Here is an 18,747-nt window from a genome sequence, read left to right as displayed (position 1 = left end):
ATAGTCTACTCTTTACGCTAATCCAATAAGATGACTCTACTTCTTGCCAGGCAGACCCTTGAAGAATCCAAGAATGAGTCAATTAGAGGATAGAATATTTGCAAAACGTGAACAGATCTTATCTAGATGAGTCAATGTGGCCGTTTGATCGAGCTATTTTTAAATCGACCCGGGTCTAATTACTCTCGGGCCGTGCTAAATTGGACAGAGCTCGCAGACGACTTAACTCATTTAACGTGTTACAATGGTTCCACATCTCCAATCCATTAAAAACGCCGCTGCCGTCGCTGTCCGTCGGTATAAATATTTCAAGGTAATTTGCCAATTATAATCCGTCATTAACATGCACGGAAGAAGTTGCGGCGTGAAATTCGCAGGCGGCGGCTGAAAGCGCCTCCGATGCCATACGTGGCCGTTTTGCGTCTCACCTCCGTTTCTTGGGGAGGGAAAGCAAGTCAAAAAGTTCAAAAAGTCCATTACACAGTCAGCACGCCCCAGAGGGTGCTTAGTTTTCAAACCCAGCCGATGAACACCTGTGTTTTATGCAAATTCTAGTGAGCAGTGGCTTTTAAAAGAATTATTCAGCCCATGATTGAACATTGGATTTTTTTGGGGCGACGGTCACATTGGGATATGAATGTAATAATAAAGGGCACAGCATGGAAATTGCATTCTACTTTGATATGGATATCAGACTACAATTAGGCACACTGCGCTCCGTAAAATAAAACCTAACCAAATGCCAGCGCCGAGCGACCTGACAAATATGTTACATAAAATGTAGCATGATTAAAGGCGTGACGGTTGTCTTTCCCGCTGCTCCTCGTCTGAGCTGCATCCAAGGCCTCATTTGGAGTGCAGGCAAAACCATGTGTGCCCCGCTCATTGTCAAGGCAACCATCTGTTTCCGTGGTACCAGCTCGAGACGGGGACTCTGAGTAGGAGCAGGGCTCCGCCGTCTAATGTCGAGCAGAAGGTAGCAAGACCGAAGCAGACTGTCCTTGGCTCCTTCAGGAGTCCCTGCGACACCACTTTTGCCTCCAAAAGAGCTTAAATCTTTCCGTTTATAGTCTGGAACTTGCCTCCTTAAAAATGCAGATACCCCCAAAAGGGCTCCAAACTAAAAAAACAATGATAGTCTTTGACTTCCCGAACATGGGGTGAACTCGACAATGCTAGCCAATAAATGGTGCAAAAAAAAATACATTCATCCAAAACAATCATCTTCAAACAAGAAGCTACAAAAAAAAATGATTGGTCCCTCAGGAAGTGATGTGTGGCGCCCAACCTTGACTGGCCCAATCCGGGCAATGGCGAGCCCATTACAGATATGAGCGAGCCAATCCACATCTCGGAAACCTGTCCCATCAATCGCTCGCCGAAATCCTTTAATCCCTCTTGGATATTGTCTCCACTCTTGTCTTTTATCTCAACCTGTTTTATATAATCTTCCTTTTCCGTCACAGACATGCATCAAGCGTCTCGCCGATAACTGCCTGCACTGTCCTTTGCTTTTCGACACAACACGGCGGCATCTATTATCGTAAAGCCTTTATCTTTACCTGTCATCTGTCTCTTTGCCGCTCACCAACACAAACGCCCCGTCCGCTCGCCGCATTGTTGCGCCGCCGCTGTCCAACTCGCTGATAGACATCGGGCGCCACAATGGAAGGCAATCTGAGTCCAGTGTGGGTCCATTGTCGTCTCTAATAGAATGGACTTTAGAGGTGAAGAGCAGCTATTGATTCAGCTGAGAGCCAGTGGAGAGGCTTTTGACACCTTGCGCGACTATTGGTTGGTTGGTGGGCACTTCTGCTTGCATGACAGCCCAAGATTTGCGGAGAAGTCAAGAACGGTAAGGAAATATGCAAGATTAGTTTCCTTCATAGTTTGTTTGGTGCCGCCCGTCTTACAAGACGACCGCAAGACTCGATGTGTGTGAGGTAATAAAGAAAAATGTGAGAAAATGGCAATCTGATACCTGATTGGATTCAATTAAGGAGAATAATTTAAAATAAAGGACAAATGTGAGGAACTCTGTCAAAGAGATAAAGCAGAAATGAAGAACTGGGAAATGTACTGCGGTGACTGGAAGCAGGGAAACAACAAGCAGGTGAAAGCAGGAGAAGAAAGGTAGTTGATTAAAGCCAGCAGCCTCAATAATGCAAATGTAATTACTCTCCAACGCTTGCACCGCAGCGCACCAAATTAACACCAGTGTAGAAGAAGAGGCGACTTGGAAAATAGAGCCGAATTACAAAAGGCAAATGTGATTCAGATTAATAGATGGAGGAGGCTTCGTGAATTAGTAGGTTGACTAAATAGCTCTTGGGAATTTATCCTCTTATTCTGAAAAGTGCTCATCCAAATCATTTTAGGTCACGAGAACCAAAGAAGCAATTGTTATGACGACGCGGGTCGCCTCCTCGACTCCCCTGACATTAACCTGCAAAGGCGTCAAAGCTGCAGGATTAATCTGCCGAGCATTTTGGAAATTTCTTTTCTGTGAACAGCACTGACCAGTCTTTGTTAGGGCTGTGATACTAACTCCAAATGTGGACTATAGAAGACATTGAAGATTTGGAAAATTCTGTATTTAATTGAGATCAAGTCATTTGACCTGTAAAAAAAAGAATTTAGGTTAAACTGCAAGTGCTCGACGACAGACCCTCCAAAAGCTTTTTTGATACTTTTCTTATAACAAAATGTACTGGGTATCTTTTTCCCCTTTCTTACAACCATGCTATTAATTTGCTTCATGACTCATTCAGGGAAGAATAATTCCGCTAAAAATTGAAAAACAAAATGGGGGGGGCCTAAACTCAGGGGGATGCGCACACCTTCGTTCTGCTGATCCTGAAGGACAACTCGAGCTGTTTATTACTAAATCACCCCTCCTTCCCTTCTACCCTCTCCTCATTTTCTCTTTCCATCACTCTCTGCTTGTTGGATGCTTTGCCACATCAGCTGTTCTCCGGCCATACTGAAATGACCCCTCAAGGAAACTTAATCCTGGTTTTGTGTGTGTGTATGTGCTTGGAGTCGCCCACAGAATGCTTACAGGCCCTTCTCATATGCACATCCCGCAAGTTTGACGTATCATTCTTGGTCGCTCTCGTGATCATTGTGACATTATTACAGCGCATCGTAGGTTTATTAGCATTTTCGACACGCAGTTATTACACGCGTAATTGCCTTTTTCTTTTCTTTTTTGCAATTGTACACGTTCTCGTTCCGTCTAATGTTCAATTTTTGCCAACCCCGCCAGACAATCAGCTCTCCGCTTTGTCTTCAAGGCCATACGCTGATTTTTTTAATAGACTTCTCGAGCGACGCACGTGATGCGCAATGTCTTGGCAAACACTTCAAGCCTGTAATGGCTGCTGCTCTTTTCCCGTGACAAATGAACCGTCGGAGAAGGTAGAAAAAAAAATAAAAATGGTGCAATTTCTGACCGTTTTGGATCTGCAATTGGTTCCGGACCGCCAGGGAAACAATTTGAGCAGTGTTTTCCAGGAAATTACTGAGAGACATGACAAGTATTCCTATAATGGCATTCTGTTTGATTGAATCAGCTCTCTGCGAATAAGGTTCGGTTTTCACCTGCATCTGTTGCACACAGTTGATTGCGTCAAGGTCATGCGACGGACACCTGACCCATGTGACCACCGCTCTTTCTTCCCAGGACAACTACACGTTTGCACAACCGGGCATCCAGAGGAAGGTCAAGGCCCTGGAGGAGCTGGTCAGCAGGATTGATGGTTAGTCTCATGCATTGCCATTGAAACGTTCTCAAATCCGATGTGGGGAAATTCTTCCCAGCTAAGAAAAAAAATAAAAAGTACGTACGTATACATCAAGCAGGTCTCATTGGAGCGTGACTTTGTATAATGGCCATGTTATTGGATAACCTTGTAATGTCCCCCGATGCCGTCACCAGAAAGGGCGAGGTGAGGACTTAACTCAGCCCCCCCCCCTCCCCTTGAGTTTTGCGCTCGCGTGTCCAGGTCACGCTTGTGCTATGCGTATTAATGAAAACAGATTGTTTGCATTTGGAGCGTGAATGTGGGTTTAAAAGGAAATAAATGAAGACAAAGCAGAACAATGTCCTTGCGACACTTGAGAGCATAGCACCAGCAAAAAGGCAGGAAAAATGTGACTCGGCATGTTTCGCTTTGTCTTACTCCATAAGTGCCCTGTCATCACAAGCCGGGGCACGGACATTTTCTACCTCGCTGGTTTGACATTACCGCGCCTAATGAGATCACTGATAGTCTTTATCTTGTGTTACGCGATCGCGTTTCGCTTTGCTGTCGACTGAGCGTCTGTCATTTCTTTTTTTTTTTTTTTTTTTTTTTTGGGGGGGGACCGTCTCAATAGCTTGTCATCTTTTCCAAATTGATTCCCCAGCACCTATCAGATAGAAGTTTGCCTTTTGACACTAGCATTGTCAATCCGGTTACACATTAGACCTCAATTTATTTACTACAGAGCGCAAACATTTTTGAATACAGAAGTAGCATTTTACTTCCTGGAGTTGATTGCTCTCGATTAAAAGCGACAGGATTTTTTTTTTTCCCTCACTGCCCGCCCCTCATAATTATTCCACTTGTAACGAGTCGCGCAAACTCCTGTTTGCCTTGTTCGACGCCATCCCGGGCATCCTACCTTCTCCAAAGACAAGCCATTTTGTCGGCACGCGTAAAACGCCTCTCTGATCTCTTTATCTCTCCCTTATCTTCTGTCTGTGTATTTGTCGCGAGCAAGTGCATTAGCACCGAGTTCATTAACATGCAAATTGCCCAAAGGTGAATTTAGTTATGCAAATGAGAGGCAAGGCACACTCACAGCGTGGATTGTTGGCAAAGCCTCCTGGTTGGGTTGAGATAGTATTTTGGAAGATAAGAGTGACACGGGGGGAAAAAATAAAAATCTATACTGCCATCGACGGCTATACTGGGCTGCTACTTTCATCGCCCCCAAAAAAAGTTTGTTTCCACCTTCTTCCATTTTGTCAGCAATCAGCGAAGCAAATAAAGGTCAGACGAGAGGAAGGAAGGAGCGTGTGCTTGCAATTATGCTGCGCGCCAAGGAGAGTCGAGCCGAAACGCCGTCATCAGCACAACGGCGGGAAATACTCACTCGTCACTGTACGACCTCTGACCGTCCGGCCACGAGCCGTGGGCGCGGCCTCCACCCCCCTCGCTAGGAAAGAAGACAAGACTCATCAGTCAATCAGCGGCCGTGAGCGATGTCATCCTCCACCTTGCTCGGCCCGCAGTAACCAGCCGACCCGGCGTGCTGAGCGCCGTGCCAGCTGGACGGCAGCCCAGAGTTAAAAAGCCATAAGTTTATGCGTATGTGTGTGTTAGCCTTAATTTTAGCTCCTCGCCCACTGTGATAATTCGTCATGACAAACGGCAATCTAACAACCTGCACTTCCTCCTCGCGGTTACTCAAGTCGCTAATACTCGACGGAGCGAGTTCATTAGCGTCATTTAACTTTGTCCAAAAAGTTGTTTGGCAGCCGGCCGAGCGCCGCCGTTAATAGGGCGGCCATGTTGTGTGCTCTGACAGCTACGCTGCAGTTGTTGGGAATGTATATTTTGGGATAGCCAAATTATATTCGTTGTGGTGTTGCGTGTGTGCTTGTCAGTCAAAACGATGCCATAGTTCCCCCCCCCCCCCAACTGCCTTTTCTCGCAAACTCTGACAGTTCAGTAATTACAGCTCTATTATGAGACACACACACGTGTGCGTGTGTTGATTGAGTGTCGAGGTTTTGATTGCTGCGAAATCTATCAGCCGCTGAATAAAGAGCGGTATTTTTAATCATTTTTTACATAGACGAGAAATGAAACAAATCAGCAAAGTCTTTCAATGTTTATTTTGTTCTACTTTTTGCCAGCAAGCTCAGCAAGCAGGAAGTAGCCCGCCCAATGATTTGAACATTATTCTTGCTCCAAACCTCCGTTCCTAAACCTCCATCGCACCTTCAGACAGTGCAGCACAATTGGTCATCCATCGCCAGACAGGCTGCGCTGATTCAGCAAAAAAGACAACGCCATGAATACCAACGCTGCCTTTCGCTCCGCATCAACACTCCATGCGATAATCAATACCGGTGTGTTTGTGGTATGCCGTTATTGACACCTGGATTGCGGGAATTAAGTCATTTTTCTTTTCCTGCACTAATCTCCCCCGAAATCAGCACGTCTTTTTTTTTTCCTACATCTTGCAGAGTCGGTGCATCATCACATGCAGCATTACGAGGTGGAGTACTTGCAGTTTGCCTTCCGCTGGATGAACAACCTTTTGATGCGGGAGCTGCCGCTACGATGCACCATCCGACTGTGGGACACCTACCAGGTCATCACTTTTCCTTCCTATGGCGTAACACTAGACAGAGGCTAAACTCCTCATCATGTTCCAAACATGTCTCTCCGCTGCCCTTTTCACATTTAAACCCTTTTTTTTTTCCCCCTTTCCTTCATTGATTTAATAGCAGCGCCTACTCTTTAGCGAGGTGGTTAACCTCCTTTTTACATCGCCAATTACGCCTAATGTTTGTTATTGATTCATCGCCCGGCTCCTTGTGCGGCGAGCGCTCGAGTTCCACCGCAGAGGTCAGGAGTGCAAATGATGAGACGGGTAGAGCATCGCAATGAAATACAAATTCACTTTATTGGCTTTCATGTCACCATTTGTTGAATTGGGACCAGTGAGGCTAATTGTTGCCAAAAAAAGATGCCTATACCATTTAATATAGTGGCATTAGAAAGAGTGGAATTAATACCTAGTAAGTTTTATTCGCATTATCAATGTTGGGGTTGATCATAAATAAAGTCTTTGACTTTTACTTGTTATCTTAAGACAGTAATTTAGTCAATACGGGTATTTGTGACTTTAAAGTCAGCACGATTACCGTAGAAACATATATTTTGAATATGTCGTGAGCGACAAGTAGGTATAATCAATTTGAAAGAGAAATGTACAGTACGGTAATTGCAGACCACACAAGCACTTGAAAACGAGAACCGGAGACCCGCTGCTTTATTGGAAGCCGGGGGAAGAAGAAAAAAAAGCACTGGGCTCTGAAAGTTGGAAAATAAATGACGGTTGAGTGAGTTGCCCAGCCACACAGTGTACTTGTAATTCAACCCCTAAATATTTGATTTGACAATGCTTGTTTGGATGCGATGCACAAACACTCACACATAGTACACCTGTTTTCTGGCAGGCTCTGTCACCTGTAGTCGCGCTCCAGTTGGGGAATTTGGGCCATTTCCACTCATAAAACTTTCAGCACGACAGCAGCTATCAAGCGCTTTTGTCTCTTCTACTCTCAGCTTTGCGCCTGTAAGTGATAAATGTACCAAGTAAAAAACTACATTTGTGCCAAACATCTCCAATTGTTAGCATTAGCACCAACGCTAACCTCCAAAACAGTTCATTTGGAGTGCTCTTTTAAAAGTATTTAATGACCTTTGTCAGCTTTTGCCCCATTTATCTTTTCTCGGCATGTGCTCGAATGAGCTAAATGCAAAGCGAGGCTGTCGGACAGACACAAACATGTTTTTTGGGGTCACTCCAAATGCCCCCTGATAAATAGGAAGCTCTTGCCCTTTGCCTCTCGGCATCTGTGCGCGTTCCAAGGGAGGCTTTAACCTGAGTGTTGTAATGCCTCCGCTGTGGTCTTCCTTCTGCGGCGTGACCATCTGTTCGGACGAGCTCGCTCGCTCGCTCCAACACAAGCCAGCCTTTTCCTCTTTCTCTGCGTTTTGCTCATATTTGCCTTCATCTTCCTGTTTGTCTGGTTCTGTTCCTCCAAATGATCATTTATTATTCCGCCCCCTTTTTTTTTTTTTGCCGCAAAGAGACGGGATGGAAGTGACATTAAAAACAGACACATACACAGGAATCATGTAGCGGAGAAGAAAAAAAAAAAGTACGCACATTCACATTTCCTTCCCAGCAGGCGGGCGGGCGGGTAGGCAGACAGGGACCAAATTATCCCTGTTGCGTAGAGCATGAAATTAGCAAGTAACACAGTGTGGCAGCATTAGCATGGCTGGTAAAGAGATACTGTGACACTTTTCAGCTTCTGAATCACGCTTCCTCTCCGTGCCGTTGTTGAGTGACCGCTACATGCGCGCGAAAATTTTGCCTCTTTTGCCATATGAGAGCGACACCTGGGTGTGACGTTACATTCCGGCGTTCCAAAAGTGCTTTCCCAGCGTTTTTGTCCTTCCCACGTAATTATTGCATCAGCGCAAGATCATCTTACATCACTCGGGTCGGCAGGGAATATCAATGAAGCTCCGTGTCACGCCGCTCGCTTTTTGCCAGATGCCGTGAATCCGGCGCGAGACGGTTTGAAGCCGCTGTGACATTGCAGAAGTCCCGCATTCCCAGTCGCATCTTTGTTTACTTTGCCCCCACCCCCCGTTTCAACCCTCACCCATTTCCTCGCCGCTTTGATCAGCCAGTCGAGCGCGTCTCCGCCAATATGGCCGCCGCGACGAGGCGTAACAACAGAGGAGACGCGCGCATTTAACTGAGTCACCTTGACTAGCGAGACAAACTTTATTTTCTAGTTCATAATGGCACGGACGTCATTGAAACGACGAGGCGGCGGCGCGATAGGACAGTAGGGAGGGATAGTGTGTCAGGGAGAGAAATTGATGCGGAACGAGACAAAGAGTGATGGATGATACGAATGCGGCTAACATTTATTACTGTCAACATTAATCTGTTGGGATGGTCGGCCCTGATGTTTTGCCTTTGCATGTATTTGGACAATACACACTTATTGCAGTGAAGCCCATTTGATTTTCTTAAAATACCTCGAGATATTCTCCAAGCATACCTTTTTTCAATCATTTTTAATAATCGAGCTAAACCTTTGCTTGTTTCTTTAAAAACAATGACCAAACCACAATTTACTACTCAGCTACAGCATCAAACACAAATGCATTATTTACAGAGGTCAGCAGGGTGTTTAAAAAAAAAAAAAAAGTTTGGGATTAGACATGGAAGGGAGAGAAATCAGCGCCTTGCCAAATACTGGCCTAGCGAGCATCCTACAAAGCTTTAAGACGTTTTTTTTTTTTTTTTGCGGGGAGCGAGATAAGAGTGAATTTCACTTTTATAGTCGGTAGAAGTTTACCAGTGCCCTCAGCCGTGAACTCCAAAACCCACACTCGGGAGAAGAAAAGAAAATTAAAACGACAAATCTTTTGGGCCGCTGATAAACATGGTGTGTCACTCATACACTCACTCATCTGTGTTTGCTCGCTCGGTCAGACCAACAAAGTGTGCAGGTGACGCACTTTAATTCCCCGATTTTGGGGAAAATAAGAATTCGGGAACGAGCTCAACGCATTTCCACTTGGAATATCAGAAGACGTCCTGAAAGGGGCCGCACGCGTTTCGGGAGTGACTCGCATTCAAAGAGCCGAGTAATTATCCTCCATGTGATAGGGCTCGGGAGGAAAATGAATAAGAACAAGGAACATCTCATCCTTTGTCTCTCTTTCTCTCTCTCCGCTACTCTAATTCCCCGCTGCTTATTATAATAAAAAAAAAAAGCAAACTGCCAAACATAATGAGAGCTTGAAATAAGAAGGCGTGCAAAGAAAAGAAGAATTGTGTCACTTGCTTGTTCTGCCTATTTGTGGATTGTGGCAGCAAATGTTCTCGCTAGCTTAATGGTTTAAATATGTCAAAATGAAGCGGAAGGAAGCGTTGTTGACTTGCTCGACGTCGTCGAATCAACAGCCACTTTTTTTCATCTCCTTCCCCTTTAGGCTGAACCGGAGGGTTTCTCCCATTTCCATCTCTACGTCTGCGCAGCTTTCCTGGTGAGGTGGCGGAAAGAGATTTTAGAGGAGCGAGACTTTCAGGTAAGAGAGGGACAAAAAAAAAAAATAATAATTCATAGCGGAGCTCAATAAGGCGCGCGAGAAATCCACCGGGCTGTAATTGTGGAGTTGTTCATGGTCCGCATCCTTCTCCATTACCTCCATGGTCATTAACTGTAAGGTTCAGAAGACGGGTGGCGCTAGACAGCTGCCAGAAGGTGACATTGCTGGCCCGCTCGCCGGGAAACATGACTCTTTTAACTGCGCTGGCGAGCTACGACAGCGGCGCTAGCTGTGCGCGCGCTTCCCATTCAAAATGGCAAAACGCACTCGGCCAAATGTCATCACGGCATTTGACAATGGACCGACCGCAAATGAGCCGGCCGCGCACGTCTTCATGTACCGCGGCCCCACTTGATCCATCACCAAATTCCGCTCGCAAATTGATCCGCCCCAAAAAGAACACCAAGTATTTTCGGGCGCAGATTAATGTCAGCGGGTGAGCCGGAAAAAAAAGTTACCGTTCCCGCTCTTCCCTCGGCTTTAGCGGTTTAATTCGCCGAGATTTCTGCTTCTGATCCAGCGAGTGTGCGAGTTCAGACGTGGGCCTGGCAGGTTCTTAAGGGCCTGCTGAGCAACTTCTTATCAACTCGCACAGCCCACTCGTGCCACGTCTGCTTTACGCATACGATAAATAAATCAATTCAGGTGGAAGTCGACATGGAAACATGTTATGCTATTTACGTCTTGAAGCAGGCATTTAATCTTATATGTTCTCAGTAATTCCTTTAATAGAGTAATAAATTCGATATAGGCAAGGAATGCTTATAAAACTTTCAAAGGAAACAGTAGGAAGAATAAAAATCAATGTTTCAAACTGTTTAAAAGCAAAGAGAAAAAGTGCATAATGAATTTCCCTACTTGTCAAAAACATAGCGGCTAATTCGGTGTTCCGCCTAAGTAGGCTGTCACAGAAAAAGAAAACGGCGAGTAAACAGGAAGGGGAGATGACAAAAAACTAAATTCCAATCGGCCTCAGACCCAACTTGGTTTTGTGCCTCAGTGGGTCGTCAGAGAATTTTAAACAGCAACTTAAATAGAGGCAGGGTGGTTTTATGAGCGACAAATAAAAGTCCAAGCTAATGCTAATTTTAAATCCGGAGTTGTTTTTGTTTATCCAAAAAAAGCCCATTTACAGCCCGTCGTTTTTCACCGTACACAAACTTGAGTACGAGCTAATTGTTTTCAATGGCAATAACGAGCCTCTGCGGCGGCGTGTGACGTTGCGCCCCCCCGCCGCCGCCCCCCCACTTGGTTCGAGTGAATGATTGATTCACATTGATGCTTTTAATTAACCGACAGGAAGAAAATCATTTAAAATGATAATTTGCCGGCGGTTATCGGGCGTCGTACGCCGACTAAAGCGTGAAACCTCCTCCGCCGCGTTTGCTGGGACCGGTTAAGCCGCTAAATGAAAAGCGGGAGGGCGGAGGCGGGTTTCCTCCCCGAGCAATCCGCCCTCCGGCGTTCCGCATGGCCGAGCGCGCTAACGGCTAACCGCCGACCTGGGATGCGTGCCCGCTAGCGCATGTGCTCGTCATACCTTTCTCCTACCGCTGAACGAGGCGCACTCAAGAGACCTCGACATGCCCATAAATAATGCCGCACATATTGCAGCGTTTTATTTCCACTTGTCACACACGTAAAAAAACACACACGCTAACATCGAGGGAGATGCTGACACATTTTGATGTAGGAGGAAAAAAAAAATTGATTTCAATTTCAAATAAAAATCCAGAGTGCAGGTTTGGATGAAAACCGGTGGCAGGTCGAGCAAATATGTCAGACGAAAATGTTTGAAGGACGTGCCGGCTTCCTGCTGGGTTAAGGTTTCCATGTTAACTCACCAACTGTCCGGGATTTAGGGACTTCATGGAGTCTCGACTTGTTGCCTGGCAACTGCTCCTTGGTGTGTTTTTGTGTGCGAGCGAGCGCGTGTGTGAAGATGGAGCCAACAAGCTACAAAGAACAGGTTTAATTAGCCCGCTTCTCGGGACTTGCTGGGTGGCATTTAATGCGCTGCCGTTCTCTTTTGGGCTGCTCTCGCTTTTGGGCACTTGCAGTCATTTAGGTCCCGGAATCTATTTGAGAAAACGAAATTTGAAGTGTCATAACAATTGCACAATAAAAGGCTAAGAAGTATTTTCCAAATGTGCAAAGCATTGCCTCATTAGCCATCGGAACGACACATCCAGTCGGGGCTTTCATCCACCTGTCTTTTCGTGACTCGGCCCGGCCATTTTCACGTCTGCACCTCTCCTCGTGTGCCACATGGCCGACTCCTCTTTTCGCGCCCACTGTTTGCCAGAGGGCCCATTTAGTGTAATTATATGAGCTACAGAAAGCTAATGGCCCTGACGGAGCAGTGCCTTTGCCCATTACACCTCAGGATGCCACAAAACACCATTACCAGCGCCGGCTACCTGGAGTGTGTGCACGCGGGTGACAGCCATCGCGCACGTGTGTGTGTGTGTCTACATGTAGCTGTGCAAGGGAGGTCAGGGGGTGGAACGATGCATGTCAGAGAAAACAGTGCACTTCTTACGCCAGTTGGTTACAAGTGCATATCATCTGAATGTGTGTTGAGGCACCTTGAAAGGCTTAAAGCGGCGGTACCCTCACTTCACTTAGCAAAGTTTCATCTCGCTAGCGACATGGCCCTTTTTGGTTTGATTGGTTTATTTGATGTGGCTTCTGAACATGTTGCTTTGGCAGAGGTCTGCACTCCATGGGCGCACGCTCCTTTTAAGTGGATTTCGGAGACCCTGCGGAATAGCTTATGGCCTTTAAAAACAAAAATTCACAAAAACAAATCTACTGTTATAATTGACTAAATTCCCCCCCTTCGATTATAGAAAAAGAAAATGACTGGCGTTATTCAAAATAATTTTTAAATATTTTTTTATCATTATTTAAAAACATGCATTGCTTTCTGAAGGCGCCAAGGCAGGATCATAAAATCTTAAGACATTCTGTCAACTTTTTTCTCTTCACCACTCTTTATTAAAAGTTGCAGTTAGGCCATCTAGTGGCTAAAAGTGGAATTACATCCCCAAATAAAGCCTGAGATTGAAAAATCCACAAAATAGCATGACTATCCATCCAGCATAATCAATATAAGTAATAGAATGCATCATAGCAAAAGCTGCGTTGATTAAAAACACATTAACTGATTTAAGAACTTAAAATAGGAGTTTTGAGGTATACCGGGGAGGATCAAAACCAGCCAGATAAAAGTTAATGCGGTGAGTGTCACTTTCGTTGCATACAAAGACGAAAGCGAGGCGCGATTCAGCTCGCAACACAACAACCTAAAAGCAAACGCAACCGTCTCTTAAAGTAAGAGCCTCAGCGCCGCCGACTCTATTGGCAATCTGCTTTCCCCTCAATATCAATAGCCATTAAGCACTTTAAGGCTCGCCAAGTGAAGGGGACGGCGAGCTAATTGCCTTTTTTTTGTGTGTGTGTGTGTGTGTGTAACACACCACGTACAGTCGTGTCGGATCAATGTGTTGGTGCTGCGGGACAAATGAATCTCTGTTCTTAAATAGCAGCAGGAAGCCACACGCGCACATAATGAACACGTTTTATTTATTTTTCTTTGGGCCAGGGGAAAATACAAGCTATTAAGAAGCATTTCATGGAGGAAGCACCTATTAGATGCGACGACTTTGTTTGCAAACACTTTTTTTGGAATAATATGAAAGCGGTTCACTGGTGGCGCCACGCCACCTGCACGTTTGAGCCCGAGCGCGCTCCTTCCCGAAAGCCGAGACGCGTGCAATTAAAGCCGATAGCCTCGTTGAAGTGATAGCCGGCAGATGGTTAGCGAGCTGAAATATGGCCCTAATGAAGCTCCTCAGTCACCATCCATGACACAAAGCAGGACTTGATTACACGGCGGTCTGCCGTTAGACGACCTTGGCAATTTATGGACATATGCTAGCACATGCTAAGCTTCCTGCAGTTGCTGAAAAAAAACAACTTTCTTTAAACGCGACATAAATATCCATCCTTCAGATCACGTGAACACGCGAGATATTTTTCTTTGAGTGATGAAGCGCACGTAGCGAAGAGCCTTGGGGGAGGCCGAAACATGCTGTTTAGCCTCGGGCTTCCAGAACCACGAGGGCAAAGCGTCCAATATTCAAACATGCAACACAACATGAGGCACGCACTACTTCTAATGTCTCCCAGGTCCACTTTCTTCTCTTAGGTTCACAACGCTCCAGTCGGCGGGCCAAAACACTTTCTTCTTTCATTGTAAACGTTATGTACCATGTGCCGCTCGTGCGAGGACGTGAATCAGCATAAATACTCGTGCAGCGGTGAAAGCGGCGAGCGGATGATGACGCTCGGCGGAATACAGATGAGCAAAAGGCCCGGCTGAAAGCCCATCAGGCGCCCTTTCTCTCCTTCCCCTTCCGCTCTTTTCTCCAAAAGCTTCCAGTCAAGAATCTTCAGAGGGAATGTGTCTTTGTGAACACTGCTGGGTGGGGGGTCGTAGAAGGTCAGCCCCTCAAAAGGTCCAAGTTTTATTTGTGGCATAAACAAGCAGCTGTTGGCCAAGACTGCTTATTAGCGAGCTTAGCTAGCTAGTTTTAAGTTAATCTGGCCCGCCACATCATTTTATGTGGCCCGCAAAGACAAATTGTGCATCAAATTGGTGTGTCATGACTAGAATTGAAAATTGTCTTCACTTTTAATAATATCTTTCTTTTTTTCTTAATATTTGACCAGTTTTTACTCGTCTCTTGTTTGTCAGTTTGTTTTGTAGCTTTTACTGTATCTAATATGAGGTGCTCATACATTTATTTGGGTTGACTGTCATAATGGCTCTCCGAAAGAAGCGATGACTACAATGCGGCCCGTGAAAAAAATATGTTTGACATCTCTGGTTTAATGAGTTTCTCATTGCTTTTGTCTTCTCACTAAAACGTCGAAAGGCCCGTGATCCGCCGTTAATGTTTACTTAATTATCTCGTCGCTTTTAAAGCCCACGCAAACATGTCGCCAAACTTTTCTCTGTCTCCCGCCGCTCACCTTTTAAAGTTAGTCACGATGCGAGAGGTGAAACACAGCAAAGTGCCTGATGGGCGAAAGGGAAAAAAAAAAAATGAATGGCAACTTAATTAGTGAGAGAAAAGTTGGCTTTTTTAAATTTTTTTAAAGGCACCACTCAGAATATAAATGCCCCCGGTTGCGAAGTCATTAAGGTTGTCTCAGCTCCTCATTAAAAACACAAGGAAGAAAAAAAAAAAACCAATCATGGAACAAGTTTGTTTTAATATGGCGAACACAGCCATAATACAAAGTGCCTTCTCGTTGTAAACATTCAATACGTGCAGCGGAGCATGAATTTTGGTTAGACATTTTTTTTTCTTTTTTTTTTTTTTTAATTCCTTTTAACATCCTCACCCACCTGTTTACTTTTGCAGTGTCCTATTCAATCCGATTTGTAATCTTCCTGACTTTAAGGATTGTGCTGATTTCTGTTGTATGAACCCATCAGCGACGTTTTCCAATGTTTACTTTTCTTCTTAGCCAAACCTTAAATAAGTGGAATTAGTCGTTCCATTTGCAAAAGTAGAGATGTAAACAGCAAATAATGGGTCATATTCGGCAAGTGTTTTGTGTGTCTGCATGAAAAATGACTTAATTACCGCCTCTGGGGAGATAATGTTTCCACTATCAATTCTGTGCGTATGTGTGTGTGCCGTATTGAACAAAAAGGTTTTTAGCATTATAAGTCAGTGCAAAAATAATTACACTTTTTATTTTATGTATGCATTAAATCTGTTTATACAAACAAAATTAATTTAGAAATCAGTTTTGGAGGAAATAATGTCTTCCAAAGGGCTTTTTCTTTTTTTATTGCTGATTACATTTTTTTCCCCCCGTAATACAATGTGAAATATTTAAACGATCATTCAGTAGTGTACTGTACACGGCCGCCTCGATCTAAATGCGCTCGCTCTTCTTTCCGAAAGGGCCTAATGATTCTCCTGCAGAACCTTCCCACCATGCACTGGGGCAACGAGGAAGTCAGCGTGCTGCTGGCCGAGGCCTACCGGTTGAAGTTCGCCTTTGCTGACGCACCCAACCACTATAAGAGATGATGACCTGAAGATTCTTCAGTGGAAGGACCACATTGCCCTAAAGGAGATTTGAAAAACTGAGCGGATGTAGCACTGAACCTTTTTTTATTTGACTCAAAGAATTCGCATTCTACTCATGGGGAGACATTCGGGAGAACTTTTTTTTTTTGCTGACCTTTTTTGACTGTTGTGTCAAGTCAACAGAAGACGGCGAAAAGGGCAAAGTGTGCAAGAAATCTCCCCCCCGTTCCATCCAGACCATTGAGTCCAGAGAGCTTCGCCAATATTGAGAAAAGGTACCGTGAGAAACAAAAATGTTTGACGTGAAACTCTTTTGTAGGGTGAATGCTCTTCAAAGCGGACTTAAAACAATGCTCTTATTTTTCTGGAAGGCAAACGCAATTGAAATTGGATGTTCTCCTCATGTCATATCCTTTATTTTGTTTACATTATTATTTTGATACTGATACATTAGGTACACTCGAGCCTTGTTTGAAAAGGATGGGGGGGCGGGGCTTATCAACATGTCGCTTTTGTTGCCTTATTCCACACTGCAAACTGAAAGATGAACATTTTGTTGAAACTTGTGGGGGGGAAATAAAATCTGGCTTTGATTTTTTTACATACTGTAAATGTTCCTCTTTCAGTTCTATGGATTTAGTGTTAATTTAATGCCAGTGTGCTCCCCCAAGCTTCCCCGCAGTGAGGAAATGGCTGCAGCCCTCTTCAGCCTACAACAAATACACTGAACTTCAAACCATCGTTGAAGAATCTCCTGCAATGACATCCCCCATAGTAGGTCTTGCTCCTCTCAGTTGAACAAAAATAAAGAAAAAAAAATCCCTCACATTTGCTCACAGAAGGGTTCCCGAATGGACAAAAATGTACAGAAATTTTTGAAATGAAGAAAAGTGTAAATAGAAAATGTAAATAAATCATCTATATGATAACCTGTCATATTCTGTTTTTTTTTTTTTTTTTAAAGCATGTCTATTCTGACCCCAAGGTTTGTGCCCATGCATGTTGACGCTTGTTAGGCTGAGTGATGTTCGCGCAGGCAACCAATTATGGCGTAGTGGTCGCATGAGGACTCCAATCACTTCATGGGAAATTAAAAATACATTAGTAGCAACAATGGTCGCAGGGAACTTCTTGCTATTCATCTGTCCTTCCTTGCCTCAGGGAGCATTACATCATTACACAGCAAAACCTCGCATTAGCTGTGGAACCCTGCCCAAAAACAATTCTGCTCATTTTGAACTGCCTTAGCCCAATTTGTCTACTCAGAAACTAATTGGAAACTGTACATTAAAATTGCACGACATGTAGGACGCCACTAAAAATATAATATTCCTCCATTGGTTTAAGGTGCGTCCATTTTAAATTTACAAATGAGATGAAAGCAAAAATATGTCAACGTACATTGTCAATCTCCCAAAGTATTACAACGTTTGAGGATGAATCATTGACAAATTACTTCCACAATTGGCTAAGGCCAATTGAATCGGATATTGCGCTCACTAAGGAGCTGTATTGAGGCTTTTATTCCTTCTTGCAAAGTAGCTTAGCAGCATGGGGACTGTTAAGCCACTGACATTTCCCCTGCGCTCGGCGAAGCAGGCCTGCCCGCCTTCTCTTCTGAGGCTATTTAAAGAATGCACTTGGTGTGAACTCAATGCCACCAAAAAAACAATTGCCTCCTAGTGAGTACTTGTGACCAACGCTGCGACCCAACGTATGCAGCATGAACAAGAATCCACGAAAGCCACTGAGAAAATCCACTTGGGACTGTTGAACTGGGCGTGTAAATTGAAGCAGTATGAATGCAGTATGTGCACTAAAATAGTAGATGTGTGTATGTTACCATGACGACAACTATTACCTCTGTTCTGCAGCATAATGCATCCTGCCAGCTGGATACAAACTGCATTATTGACCTTTTTTAATGACAGTGAATTACTTACTTGAATTCTTATAAAAGCTGCAGACTCCTAAAATGTGTCAGTGTTCTTGTGTACATTGTTTATGATGTCAATTAAGAAGACCATGGATAGTCACAAACCTTATTTTGTTTTATTCATTTCATTTTTTTTTTTTACCTCGTGTAGTGTCCCTATTGTTTTTTCCCCTAATGAAGTGGCCTGTTATTAGGTACACCTCATGAACACTTCAATAGGTAAAATAAACGAATAAATAAATAAGAAAGTGTTCTGGAGGGACACGAGCGGTCTCAGTTGAGCACTTAAGCCTGAAGTTTTACATTGTAAGCGTATAGTCATCGAAGCAATCCTTTCCACAGTAGTCACCATGGCGCTAGTGTGCAAAGCGCCGTTGGACGAGCAGGAGAAGAAGAAGACTATTTGAATTGGCGGATGTGACGTCACGTCTTCAGGTAAATTGGAGACAGGTGTGCTCAAGAGGAGTTATCAAATGCAGGTGCCACCGAGCGCGTGGCGGGCGGTTTGTCAGGTAAGGGAGCAAATGTTTGTCGTTTCTTGCCGTTTCTCCCGACGGACGCCGTGTTTGTTTGTTGCAGGATTTTCGCGCTCAAGGGGAATTATCAAATGCAGGCGCCACCGACCGCGGGGCATTTTCTCAGGCAAGCGAGCAAATGTTTGTCGTTTTTATTTTTGTTTGTTTGTTGCAGGATTGTCGTACTCGTGACTCGGCGACGTTTGGCGTTTCTTACGATGCCTTTTACTATTTCTTGCAGGATTTCTGCTGTC

The 18,747-nt window shown here is 44.5% G+C and overlaps 2 protein-coding genes across 24 annotated transcripts in view; both read left to right on the top strand.

The window, feature by feature from the left end:
* Positions 1-16,978, top strand: part of tbc1d22a (TBC1 domain family, member 22a) — a 41,143-nt gene extending 24,165 nt beyond the window's left edge. For all 6 annotated transcript variants that reach the window (XM_037243366.1, XM_037243364.1, XM_037243365.1 and 3 more), the window contains 4 exons: positions 3,686-3,761; positions 6,242-6,369; positions 9,810-9,905; positions 15,914-16,978. In XM_037243366.1, coding sequence (XP_037099261.1) covers positions 3,686-3,761; positions 6,242-6,369; positions 9,810-9,905; positions 15,914-16,042 — 429 coding nt within the window. In that variant the 3' untranslated portion in view covers positions 16,043-16,978. The remainder of the gene's footprint in view (positions 1-3,685; positions 3,762-6,241; positions 6,370-9,809; positions 9,906-15,913) is intronic.
* LOC119117275 overlaps positions 1-18,747 on the top strand; it is a 376,942-nt gene that overhangs the window by 352,819 nt on the left and 5,376 nt on the right. The gene's annotated exons all lie outside the window — the stretch shown is intronic.

This window comes from Syngnathus acus, chromosome 23 (genome assembly GCF_901709675.1).
Source record: "Syngnathus acus chromosome 23, fSynAcu1.2, whole genome shotgun sequence".
In the NCBI taxonomy this organism is placed as follows: domain Eukaryota; kingdom Metazoa; phylum Chordata; class Actinopteri; order Syngnathiformes; family Syngnathidae; genus Syngnathus; species Syngnathus acus.
Note: the sequence above shows the minus strand (reverse complement) of the source record. Positions and strands in the feature narration are given on the sequence as shown.